Genomic DNA, 14,163 nt, shown 5'->3' with positions numbered 1-14,163 from the left:
AAAATCATTATCGAACACATTTTTCTTTTTCAATCAATATTTGCTTTGTCTCCTAAATATATAAGTTAAAATGTACTTGAATCATCAGTTTGGTACTGAAAACATTACCATTACTACAAGTTCTAGTTCAACGTTAAAAAAAATTATTATTTCTCAGATCAACAGAAAAATACTACAGATTTAAGTTGCTCAATCTATAGTTTTCTATTTTGTGTTTTATGAATATCAATTATGTGGTCATTTTTATGAATTTCCTGTTTACAAAACTGAATTTTTCGAAAAAATAAGGATTTTCTTATCCCAGGCATAGCTTACCTTAGCCGTATTCGGCACAACTTTTTGGAATTTTGAATCCTCAATGCTCTTCGACTTTGTACTTGTTTGGCTTTATAAATATTTTGATATGAGCGTCAATGATGAATCTTAATTAGACAAAATGCGCGTCTGGCGTACTAAATTATAATCCTGGTACCTTTGATAACTATTTACACCACTGGGTCGATGCCACTGCTGGGGGACGTTTCGTCCCCGAGGGTATCACCAGCTCAGTAGTCAACACTTCGGTGTTGACATGAATATCAATGATATGGTCATTTTTATGAATTTCCTGTTTACAAAACTTTGAATTTTTCGAAACACTAAGGATTTTCTTATCCCAGTCATAGATTACCTTAGCCGTATTTGGCACAATTTTTTTGAATTTTGAATCCTCAATGCTCTTCAACTTTGTACTTGTTTGGCTTTATAAATAATTTGATATGAGCGTCACTGATGAGTCTTATATAGACGTACTAAATTATAATCCTGGTACCTTTGATAACTATTATGTACAGTTCTTTTTCAGTTTAATTTGAGCTTATGAGTTTGAATGTCCGTCTCCTCTCTTTTCCAGCTCTAATATCAACCTATTACTACAGAAAGTGCAACTGATTAATGATTCAAAAATATACTCGATTAAATCAATCAAGCTTTTGGTTTTGCCATTTTGATTACGGACTTTCCGTTTCGAATTTTTCTCGGTAGTTCTGTATTTTTGTTATTTTACTTTTCACTGCACCTGAGCAGATACAATTGTAAAACTTAAGGGCGTATGATAATTAAGTAAAAACTTTCAGGATAATATGTAATATATATAATTGTTGATAAAATACAAAAGTCATATTGGAGAGAAATATAGAATTATCCTACAGAAATGTTATATATCTTATATATGACCTGCGTCGGATAGAGATCGACCTTATGCAAATGAATATCAATACATCATTTTACTCATTTCGGGAGGAAAAAATCTCCATGCAAAGTCTGCTATTTTTGAAAACTGTGTTGATTTGAGGAACCCTACAAAATAGATCAAATTTCATCTTTCCTTGTCTATTTGAACGTTTCAAAATCATTGCAAGTCTTACAGGGAAAACGGTACTATTTATTCTACCATAGGCGGCAATATTAACATTTTACCACTTTTTAAGATAAAAACCTGGATGAAACAGTTATATGTTGTGTTAGTACTTTATTATTCTGTTTTAAAATTTTAAGCCAAATAGTATCATGACCAACTTCCAACGGAGCTTGTTAATGTTATCCATGCCCACCGTCATTTTGCACCAAATTTATGAAATTTTGGAAATCTTTCCGAATAATTCTCTAGAAAATATTTCAATAGGTTTCAACATTTATATTGTAAACATACACACTGCAGTTATTCATAGATAAATAAAAACCTTCTTACATCGATTCACAGCGCTCCTAATTTGACTTCCTTCACCTGCCGTGGGTACACAAAAGGCCAACATAATGCTGAGAAAATTTAATACTACCGTTTTCCCAATATATGTTACAAGTATAATCTAATTATAATACATTATAAAATATAAATGTGACTGGTATACCCAAAAATAAACAATACGTGTAACGAATACACTTAATATATAATAAATCCACCTTATGCAAGTTAACATTTATGTTTTATAACGTATCATAATTAGATTATAAGTCAATGAAAGAAGTTAATGAAAGTGACATTAAAATGTGTATATGCATTAAGCGGACTTTTTTTCCTTCGAGTAAGTATGTTTTAAAATCTGTCTTTAATAAACCAGGATGTCTTAACATATGCTACTATCTGACAAGAAGCCAGTGCTTCACATAGTTGATTGACGGTACTAGCGTAATGGATAATAACCTTGTTAATGTTGTAATAGATAGTTTCAAGTTTTTAAATTATTATTGTACTGATTATAATATAAATGATAGGAGTTGTAAACTATACATCAACGTTATGTGATATGGACTTTGTGGAAGGCCGTACAGTGACCTATAGTTGTTAATTTCTGTGTCATTTGGTCTCTTGTGGAGAGTTTTCTCAATGGCAATCATACCACATCTTCTTTTTTTTATATATATATAGCCCCCCCTTTTTCCCCCAAAAAAAACTGGGTTTGTATTTCAAAATACCGTCACATTACACAGTTTCATTAAAAAAAAGGTTAGACAAAAAACAAACTCAAACCACAAGAGATAAGGACACACAAATCAAAGACGAACTATAACCAAAAACTAAAAGACAACTAAATAAAAAGTCCAAAAGAATACTAAAGGTCCAGTAGATCTTTTTCGCACATCAGATTAATTATGACGTTATGATTGTGTCACGTCGTCACCTGGTGATACCCTATCTGCGATAACCTGGTTTTATGTTTCACCACTTTCCCCTTATTTATAATAAACGATTATCCGTGATGAAATCTAATTATTCTAAATCGTGTATTAATTCATGGTAACGAATTTAAATCATATAAACATCGTATCAGACACGGGCAAACGTAACGTTGGAGAGTAATTCATATAAATTCCAAGAAATTTATCATTAACATGTTCATTTTCAATGTAAAAGTGATTGACGTTTATGAATTTAAAAACATATATCTTTGTTACGATTTTAGCTATAGGTTTCCGGTAAATTTCAACTGGTTAGTAAATGCACTAGTGTTTAGAATGATATAAAAAAACTAAATCCTTTATTCAGCAATATTAATCATATTAAATAAGGACGTTGAAGATCCGTGTATTTACTTCGCCATATAATATGACATATATGTGTTAAAACGTGTTATCAATTTATGTATACTTATATAGTGTGAAACTGGAAGAAAAATTATTGTTTGTTCTAATAATTAGTATGTTTTATGTTATTAATTGACAAGACACTATCTCAATATTAATATCCTTTTTTTTTTCTTCTAAGTGCCAGTACCTGTAATGAGGATTCTTTTATATGAGGTTTTAATACTTTTTGTTATACAAACTATGCCATCAAAAGTACTTTGCAATTTTTAGAATTTGAAACATAAATTAACCCATTTCCCTTATGTTATTTCTAATTAATGCAATGTTATTTCAATCTTTATTTATTAGCAAACATGTTCAAGTGTCTTCCAAAGATCAGGAACCGCAGATTTTAATGGTAAATCATGTTTTTTATATAATGAATGGGTTTCCGCAGATGTTTTGAAACTTTATTCAGATGCTGCTGGGACACATGGTGGATTTGCTGCTGTTTTTGGCAGTAAATGGTTTGCAGGTGAAAGGCCACATGAGATCAGAAATTTACCCATTACAATAAAAGAACTTTTCCCAATTGTTTTGGCAAGTGATATTTGGGGTTCGTTGTTAGCCAACCGTAAAATTTTGTTTTTAACCGATAATGCAGCAGTTGCTGCACTTATAAATAAAACATTTAAAAAAAAAGAATATTATGAAATTGGTCCGGAGATTGGTACTAGCTGCTTTAAAATACAATATTCTTTTTCGAGTTAAGCATATTCCTGGAAAGACCAATGTAATTTGTGACCTGTTGTCTCGTTTTTCTTTTTAAAAAGTTCATCGGATAGCTCCATGGCTAAATCCTTCTCCTGTGTACCTTCCACCTCAATTTTTAAATCTGTAACTAAAAAAACTCATTTGTTTTTATTTTGTCGAACATTCTGGACTTACTAGTAGAGACCAACATGGTTTGCTTTACAGTCTATTGTACATTTTAGTATATTTGGGTAGAGGTCAACATGGCTTGCTCTACATTTGTGTTTTTATTCAACATCCAATACATGGTGTTTTGTGATATAAATATTTATTTTTGTTTGTTTAGTTTTTTCTATATTTTTATTCTAGTGAACATTTTTACATGACTATTATTAACAATTTGTTTTTATTTTCACATGTATTTTCGTCTATATGGACAGTAGAGTTCAACATGGCTTGCTCTGCATTTAAGTGGTCAATAAGGGCTTATTTTCATTAGTTTTATATACTGTCTTCCCTAGTTCTGGACAGAGAGTCATCGGGTGGGGATCCCCTTTGGGGATTTGTGGCATTTTCATAACCCCACCTTTGCTTTTAAATGGCATTTTCATTTTTTTGCTACTATTGATATTGTTAATATGTCATTCTCAATTAATGATACATTTTGAATAAATGACAATTTGCTCAACTTCAGTTTTATGTTAACAGCAAACTTAGCTCGGCCTCAATATAGGTTTGTTGAACATCGTCTTTAGGAAACTTGGCTGTTAAAAACAAATGCATGCAAAAAAGAAAACAATTACATTTGAATTATAGGTATTGCAGAATTACTTTATTCTATATCATATTTTTCAGACAGTTGAACTTACGAAATGAACAAGTACGTGGAGAAATTGATCAAAGTAGCATCATGTTGTCATTGGAGACTAGTTATAGTTGGTGCCTATTTTGTATTAACTTTTCTGTCAGTGGGTTCAACGAGTGCAATGGGAATTTATTATATCTATATAATGGACAAGTTTGAAGTGAACCTAACATCAGCAACAGTTATAGGAGCGTTGAATACAGCACTAGGACATTCCGGAGGTAAGCTACTTTATATTTTTTGATTTGAAAATTAATTATTATGTAAAGTAGAATATTTTAATCAACAATATACAGTTTTTTTGAATAGTCAAAATCAGATTTAAGACCAGGTGTGTCGACAGTATTGTAATATCTTTTTATGCTATTGAAGCCGAGAATGTTGAATGAACTTGCCGTTTCATGATTTTTTTCTTTTTAAAACGTGTTTTTTTTCAAACACGATGATAACTCGGGCCAATTAAGACTATCATCATAAACCACTAGTGCACGAGTGGCAAATTGAGCGATATACATACAAGCTTACGTCAAAAGAAAAAAATAATTGTGACTGATTAAACTATAGTTAGAATGAATGCCAAAATCATCGATGCTAAATATCGATACATGAATATGTCAAATGATTAAATGTTTAATAAGTCGAACAATAAGTAGATTGATTGTAACCAGATATCGATACATACAAACTACAAACGATCGAAATGTTTGATTGATCTGTCTATTTACACGTACAAACATGTATATAAATATTGATGCTGTTATAAAGGAAACCATCGAATATTATAAAACTACCGAATTCATTGAATGCATAGTTAATATTTATTTAAAACAGTGAAATTATTTGATTGGAGGTGTGCCTAGATTGACATAAGTTATGAAATACAGATAATGCATGTTTAGCAAAAACAAATGGTGCATATTGCAGATTAACAAATCAAATAAACACGTTTTAATTACTGATTTGTCAATATTGAATTTCAGTGTGCAATATGGGCACAGTAAAACGAACATGAACAATATAGGCACAGTAAAACGAACATGAAACATTGACAGTTGATCGGAATTGTAATACACATAGTTAATTTCCGGCATTTAAAATGTTTTATCCTAAGACGAGAAAGGTCTGTAATTCTGTATCTGATTTAAGCCAATAGCTGTTACTGTATTACAGCCGCATCATATAGCAACCAATCAGAATCTTTTTGTGATAAGAAATTATTTCAAGATCGCGAGTATGTCGACTGAACTATCAGCTCCATACCGCGGTGCAAAGCCAATATTAGTTTTCGTTCGATCTTTCCCTAGCAAGATTGGTTTTGTTCCGAATTTTATGTTTTCATTTGTCAATGAAGATATTAATTGTCTATTTCAGCCATCATTGCAATGCCATTTGTTGAAAAATTTGGAGAGCGACCGGTCATGATCCTTGGAGGAGTTTTAAATCTAATTGGTTACAGTGTGTCTATGTTTGTGACATCATTCCCTTTACTATATACAACAATGGGTATAATTCCAGGTAAATATCAAGTAAAGCTGATTCCCTTTTTTTAATTTAGCAAATAGTAGATTAAAAAAAAGAAATGGCTATAAAACTTGAAGAACACACAAACACTCACATCCTTACATTGCATTTCAATATTATACATTATACAAGACTGCAAATCGTGCGAGATATTTTTAAGTTAAAGATCTTTGCAGCATCAAAAGAGTGTGTGTGAGTTCGTTTAACAGTTTTCTTATGTTGTTGTTTTAGTTGTTGATATAGGGAATTTCTGGAGTTTGCTTGATATGTAAATAAACAACCATATATGATCCAAAGTTATACAAATGACAGGCATACAAGCATGAAAAAGGGCGCGCCGTAAATCTTTGTGATAACAGGCTAATATATTGACATTAATTCACTTGCCATAAATTGTTTTATATTAATGCGCAGGGAATAATTTAGGTGATATCAATTCCATTCTAATATCCATGTAATGAGAGAGGTTTGGTAAGATCGAAGAAGAATTCTACTTTTGTCAGAAGACATTTGGAGGAATTGGGCTTTTCTGATCCATCTCTTGATTTAACTGACATTGTAATTTGGAGTCTTAAATGTTACATGCTACATAACATGCATAAAGCCATACCGTATTGTAAGTCAAAAAGACATCATTTGCTGTCGTAATTATATCTTATAAGATATTCATTTGTTTTAACTCAACTTTGTCAAAAAAAGCTGTCTTTCTGTCTCCACTTCAATAAAAACATTTATTTCAGGTCTTGGAATATCATTTTCAAGGGTCAGTATAGTAATAGCAGTTAACAGATATTTCCAAAAAGCTAAAATGCTTTCCGTATCATTTGGAGTAGTTGGCGCCTCCGTTGGTATGCTATCGTTTCCACTTTTAATAAGGTTTCTAGCAGGATTATATGGATTGAATGGTGCATTGCTTATTCATGCTGGTTTGAGTTTCAATTTAGTAGCGTGTGGAGCAGCAATATTCCCAACAAAAAGTAAACAACTTGTTGAAGAAAAGAGTGTAAGTATATAACTAAAATATATATACTATTTGGTTGGATTGTTATCTCGTTGACACATTACGCGTTTCCATTTTCATTTTAAGTTGCATATGAATAGTAAATGGGTTTACCATCGTTCATTATCAAGTAAATATAATTTCAAATTTGTGTAAATATGATGGTAAAGTGCAAGCAATTCTAGCAACTCAAAAATTAAATGAAAATTCATATGAAAATGCAATTAGATTGCTTGAAGCTTTGTCACAATCATGTTGATGTTGAGGAACTGCAAAGCTGGTTTGTTTCAAATTTATTAAATCAGATATATCAGGTTCATTTACGTTTTTTTTTTTTTTTTTTTAGATCATATCAGTTGAGAACCCAGGAAAATATTTAAAACTTAGTCAGGGACCGATCAGCACCATTCCAGTCTTTGCAATTTTGCATTTTTTCTCTACATAAATTTGACATAGGGTTATGTAGAATTAATAGTGTTGTAGGTGCTTTTCAGTCATTGAGTAAATAGAAGTCTAGCAGTTATGAGCAGACAACGCTTACATATTAACGGCCGTTAAAAGATAACTTAATGTACTGTTTATCTGAACAACTATTACTATTATTGTAAAGGCAATACAAATGAAATTTTCTAGAAAAAAAAAAGACATAGAGATAGAATTTAAAAAATAAATACACTCGGCCTATCTTTGAGGTTAATTTGAGGTCTGCGCTCAACAGTTTGACTGATGTACGAATCAGGTCATAAAGCGATCGGTAAATAGAAAGAGATACTGAGGCATTATTTCAACAGTTATGCATGCTCACTATTTATTCATATTTTGAAAAAGAAAAAGAAATTTAAATTTCAGATGTAGAATAGCTTTATGGTTTGGATTTGTCAAGTTTGTGTGTAGTGTTATGTCATGTATTTACATTTTTTATGTTCTATTCCATTGTTTTTGTGTAGGATGGGGATGAGCAGTCAGCATGTTGTAATACACAGACAGTTGACTTTTCCTTTTGTGTGCAACCACCTTACATAGCTTATATATTTACAAATTTTCTCTTCATGGCTGCATTGTATATTCCAACAACTCAGATTCCAAAACATGCTGTGTCAATTGGCATAAGTGTCCAGGATATTTCACTTGCAATAGCAGTAAGTGGAATTGGAAATATGTTTGGTCGAATCTCATTTGGCGTTCTGTCACATTTTTATGAGATCCATGTGGTAAAGTTATGGATAATCTGTTTGACTTGCAGTGGGCTAATAATGTTAATGGTACCGTTTTCAACAAAAGTGGAGGAGTTTATGATCTTCATGATTATATATGGATATTTTGAAGGTAAATATATTCATAAGTAGGAATTGTTATGTGAACAAAATACTTTTAAAGAAATCTATTTGTGGTTAATTCCTTTTTATCATACTGTAGAGCAAAGACACAAACAATTAATAAGAATGTTTTACTGCATACACTTTCTCTGCAGATTCAATTTAATGATAATGATATATATCATGAAAAGTAAAATCACAAAAATACCGAACTCCGAGGAATATTAAAAAAGTTCCTAATCAAATGGAAAAACCAAAACCTGAAACACATCAATCAAATGGAATAATAAAGACAACATTAGTATACCGCTGTTCGAAATTCATAAATCGATTGAGAAAAAAAACAAATCCGGATTACAAACTAAAACTGAGGGAAACACACCAAATATAAGAGGAAAACTACGACACAACAGAAACACAACATTAAAAGGTAACGCACACAGAAACAAACTATAATATATCAGCTATAATATTCATGACCTGTTACAGGTATTTTCTTATGTAGAAAATGGTCGATTAAACTTGGTTTTATAGATAGCTGAACCTCTGACTTATATGACAGTCGCATAAAATTCCATTATATTCCATTATATTGACAACGATGAGTGAACAAATCAAACAGACATAATAGGCAATAATAGAAATACAGCAGTCAACATTGTCTTATAACCTGAATCACTATCAAAAAACAAACAAAAATATAACCAAAAAGCACAAAAAGATATATATACCAAACCAAAACACACCAGCAAAAAATAGGAGACAAGAATACGAAAAATTACCATAACACAATCAAGGGATGTATAAGTACAGAGCCACGTCATATGGATATCACGAGCGAGAGAGAGAGAGAGAGAGTAATTTAGAAAACAGTTTAAAGAAAATTTTACACAATTCGACAAGTAATGGTTATAATTTTCAATTTATTTATTTTCTTTTCTAAAGGTGCATCTAGTGTTGGATGGAATATTAGTTTGTTCAACCTTATCAACCTTAAATACTACGAAAGAGGAATCAGTATAGCTTACTTTGTAGCTGGAATTGGACTGGCAGTAGGGAGTCCTTTTACAGGTACAATTATACACCATCTCACTCACACCAATATCATAATATATTTGAATTACGGAAGAATATCATTTTAAAAATAGCACCATAACATTTTGATTGTGTTTCTTTTGAACGATATTGTACACACACACACACACACACACACACACACACACACACACACACACACATATATATATATATATATATATATATATATATATGATACTTCGCTGATACTTTTGTTTTATTCCTAATAACAGGTATTAAATATAATTGATATTAGTATAAAGCTTTTATTTTCAATTCCGAACATATGGCAATCGAAGTATATGACTGTTATACTGTTATTTTCAACATATAATCTTATAAAAAATTAATAAAAATTGTGTTCTCATTTTACTTTTAGCGTTCCTGAACGATCATTTCAGTTCACATGGGATATCATACTATATTGGATGTGGAATGTTTGTTTTGGGTGCTCTCATAATGATTCCATTTGCGTCAATATCAGTCAAAAAAGATAGCCTCATTCTGCCGTCAAAAACTCAAAATGAACCTAAAGTGTTTGTATTTGAGAGTGATAGTAAAATTGATTGTTCTAAATGTTTTCCAGAAGTACAAATGTCAACATACATGTAACACGACACATGTGTAAGAAGCAATGTAAATGTAACAATGTCGTGTTTGATTATAAGCATGCATGTATAATTGATGTAAATTTTAAATGGCATGTTAAATAAATGCTCGAAGAATAATATTTTCTCGGACTTATTTGATCAACAACTGTTTTGTGTAATTTTTATTGCAAATAAATGATCAGTTAATATGGTGACACTGTTCTCTTTAATTTGCTATAGTTCTTAAATCTATTTTATAATTGCATGAAGCATTAGGAAAATTCCGAGCACATATTGTTCCAGAACGCTACATCATACATGTATAAGCACTGAAGAACCCTCTCAAATGGTTGTCAGATAAGATTTGGTGCCACGGCATCTCAGTAGCATGAGTTCGAATCCCGGCGACAGAAGAGCAGATCTAACAATGTTGGGCTGATGTTTACATGAATTATATATAAACTTATTCATTTACTTCATATATATTCTTTATTATTATGAGACTGACATCATGCAGGAACTTCTTAGGAAAAAAGATAAGAAGTTAGCAATATCCTTTAACTCTACTTTTCGCTATATAGATGATGTTCTTTCACTAAATAATTCAAAATTTGGTGACTATGTGGAACGCATCTATCCAATCGAGCTAGAGATAAAGGATACTACAGATACAGTTAAGTCGGCCTCATATCTTGACTTACATCTAGAAATTGACAATGAGGGTCGGTTGAAAACAAAACTTTACGACAAAAGAGATGATTTCAGCTTTCCAATTGTGAACTTTCCATTTCTAAGTAGCAACATTCCAGCAGCACCTGCATACGGGGTATATATCTCCCAATTGATACGATATTCCCGTGCTTGCATTTCCTATCATGATTTTCTTGATAGAGGGTTGCTGCTCACAAGGAAGCTATTAAACCAAGAGTTCCAAATGGTGAAGTTGAAATCATCCCTTCGTAAATTTTACGGACGCCATCACGAGTTGGTTGACCGTTATGGAATAACCGTTTCACAAATGATATCGGATATGTTCCTTACGTCGTAACTACAATCCCCTTCCCTTTCATGAATGTGACCTACCGAATTAGACTATTTACCGGATTTGTTATCACATAAGTAACACGACGGGTGCCGCATGTGGAGCAGGATCTGCTTACCCTTCCGGAGCACCTGAGATCACCCCTAGTTTTTTGGTGGGGTTCGTGTTGTCTATTCTTTAGTTTTCTATATTGTGTCGTGTGTGCTGTTGTTTGTTTGTCTTTTTCATTTTTAGCCATGGCGTTGTCAGTTTGTTTTAGATTTATGAGTTTGACTGTCCCTTTGGTATCTTTCGTCCCTCTTTTGTATATACTTAAAAGTGAATGAATTGTTATACATTGGGAAACTTCTGCTTGATTCGCCTGTGGGGATCTTTGAGTTTTAGTGTACTTATATAAATACGAGGCCCGCTCCAGAAAAAAATGGGCAGCCTTTTGCTACTTTCAATTATAAATCATTCGAAAATTAAATCGATTATATATCATGTTTAGTTAGTAACTGAACTTCCTGATTCAAATTATTTTCAGAATAATCTCGCTACTTCAAAACAAAATAAATACAAAACTATAAATTTACACAGTTTATCAATTGACACAGTGTATCAGGAAGTTTTGCCTATGCTTTCTATTGTGCAATATATTCATTTGAAAGATTTACTCAGTTTGAATTATTTACATTTATCTTAAATCGAAGTACGTAATCGAAGTGATTTATCATTCTAATGAAGCACTTTAATCGACCACAGGTTTGGTGGTGTTCGTGTTGCTCAGTCTTTAGCTTTCTATGGTGTGTTTTGTGTACTATTGTTTGTCTGTTTGCCTTTTATTTTTAGCCATGGCGTTGTCAGTTTATTTTCGACTGATATGAGTTTGGATATTCCTCTGGTACCTTTTGCCTTTTTATAAGACTTTTAATTTACGAAAAAATATGTTTTTATTTATTTATACAAGTACACGAAATTCATTTCTACCAAAATAAAGGGGGATGTATCCGAATGTCCACATAAACCGGCAATCTGATAACTTAAATACTGTCAACCATACAAAGGCTGTCCAGTGTATAGACAAAGTGTCAACATAGTTAACACACTTAATATTATTTAGTTAGGGAACATCTTCTATTTATCGGAACAGATAGCCTTTTTTTTTATCTTTAACAAGTGGGCAAGAGGGGAAATCTAGTTAATTCCAGGAATGCTGACTGTTTGTATATATCAACATTTCCAATCGTAACAAATACCTTGTCAATAAAAAATCAAGTATCGTAATGAATTAAATGTCAGTCTCGGAATGTTTTTTGTTTGTTTCAAAGTAGGTTCTTACAAAGTAAGATTTATTACTTCGTTAATCTAAATACTTGTTTCTACGTTGGTCATTTTTTAAAAGAAACAAGCAAGATTTGCCCTGGTAGACAACAACATATTTGTCATGAAAGTAGGACAAGTGCTTTTTAAATTAATATTAGACAAAATGGCTAAAACTCATAGTGAAAACGACTAACTAGTTCCTTTACTTTTATGAAAGAACTTATTATCATTACCCTGTGTACGACAATATATGAAAATAGTGAAATAAACTTTTGAATTTTCTAGATATTAACATGCTGTTCATGATCCTTTTGAATAGGTTTACAGTTCCGACGTTCGCACTCTTTATGACACACTTCCACACAATCTTATCAAACAAACGTGTTCCTATTTAATTAATTGGTCGGTTGATAAATCTGATTGCAAATTTATTTTCTGCAACTCGTATTAAGAATTTTACTTAAATAATAATGGTAAATATGCTAGATGTACTAACTGAAGATGCAAAGAAATGATTAAAGCCGTAACTGTTCTCCTAGAAAACATTTATTTACGTTTCGGCAATATAGTTTATCGACAGGTTTTATGTATTCTTAAGGGCAGCAGGTGTGCCCCTTTTAATAGCAGACTTGTTCCTATACTGTTCTGAAATACATTGTATGGCCAAACTCGGTAAAGAACCTTTTTCAACTGTTTTTTTTTTATATAGTTCTTCTTATGTTGTACTGTTACACCACTGTACCAGGTTAGGGGAGGATTGGGATACCGCTTACATGTTTAATCCCTTCCACATTGTGTATATATGTGCCTATCCCAAGTTAGGAAATTTTCGACAAACGGTATGATTTTTCTTTCTCTGTTGTTAATTTTCCGTTTTTGGAAGTTATCGGCACCATCTCACGGTGATTATATATCCCGGCTCGTTCACTATGCCCGTGTTTTCAGTGAAGTTTTAGTTTTGAATGAACGTAATCTATTTATTACTATCAAATAATTAAGTCAGGGGTTTTGTTATCATAATTTTCTTCAAACGTCTATTAAATTTTTCATAGTTACAAAGATTTTGTGTTCAAGTTTGCCTATACATAAATTTCTTTTCGTTATAAGGCTTAACGATAATCGTTATGGGTAGTAATTTGCACGGATGCATTCACCTGTGCGTACCTAAGCCTGAATTAAATCATTCGACGGTTTGCATTCAATCAGTCTATACGTTTAATTCAATTGCTGTTAAGGTCTGTTTGACTTTTTTTTTGTTATGTTTTAAAAACAATTTTTGTTCTGTAGGTACTGTCTTTCACACGTATAAAATTATTCTTATAGAATTGTACAATTCAATCGATGCACATGTACACTGTCCAAAGTTACAGTATTTATTCAATTTTCTTTTTTCATTCATTTACATGCAATTCTGAATTGTTTCTAATTTTTGAAATTATATTTTATAGATTGTTCAGGCTGTTGATCATACTTCTAGTGAAGAGAATGTGTTTTTTTTTTGCGTAACACGTGCCATTCTAATTTTTTGTTCACATGTTGTTATTATGTTCCGAATGTATTATTAAACGACTGGATGCTGCAAACCTACATCCCATAGTATATTTGTGTTTTGTGTTTTTAAGCCTTGTATAGAAAAGAAATGCTTTATG

The 14,163-nt window shown here is 31.7% G+C and overlaps 1 protein-coding gene across 1 annotated transcript; it reads left to right on the top strand.

Moving 5' to 3' along the window:
- The first annotated feature begins 4,666 nt into the window (after nucleotides 1–4,666).
- Nucleotides 4,667–10,372, top strand: LOC143066345 (monocarboxylate transporter 13-like). The gene is made up of 6 exons (XM_076239303.1): nucleotides 4,667–4,884; nucleotides 6,035–6,178; nucleotides 6,925–7,187; nucleotides 8,132–8,510; nucleotides 9,446–9,571; nucleotides 9,957–10,372. The coding sequence occupies exons 1-6, from the start codon at nucleotides 4,671–4,673 to the stop codon at nucleotides 10,187–10,189; spliced, it is 1,359 nt and encodes a 452-aa protein (XP_076095418.1). The 5' UTR covers nucleotides 4,667–4,670; the 3' UTR covers nucleotides 10,190–10,372.
- Nucleotides 10,373–14,163: the final 3,791 nt, after the last annotated feature.

This window comes from Mytilus galloprovincialis, chromosome 3, assembly GCF_965363235.1.
Source record: "Mytilus galloprovincialis chromosome 3, xbMytGall1.hap1.1, whole genome shotgun sequence".
Classification (NCBI taxonomy): Eukaryota; Metazoa; Mollusca; class Bivalvia; order Mytilida; family Mytilidae; genus Mytilus; species Mytilus galloprovincialis.
This window is presented reverse-complemented; position numbering and strand designations above follow the sequence as displayed.

Coding starts and splice junctions, on each gene's coding strand:
- LOC143066345 (XM_076239303.1), top strand. CDS start 4,671: ATGAACAAGTACGTGGAGAAATTGATCAAAGTAGCATCATGTTGTCAT. Junction 6,179..6,924: donor AACAATGGGTATAATTCCAG/GTAAATATCAAG, acceptor CATTTATTTCAG/GTCTTGGAATATCATTTTCA. Junction 9,572..9,956: donor AGTAGGGAGTCCTTTTACAG/GTACAATTATAC, acceptor TTTTACTTTTAG/CGTTCCTGAACGATCATTTC.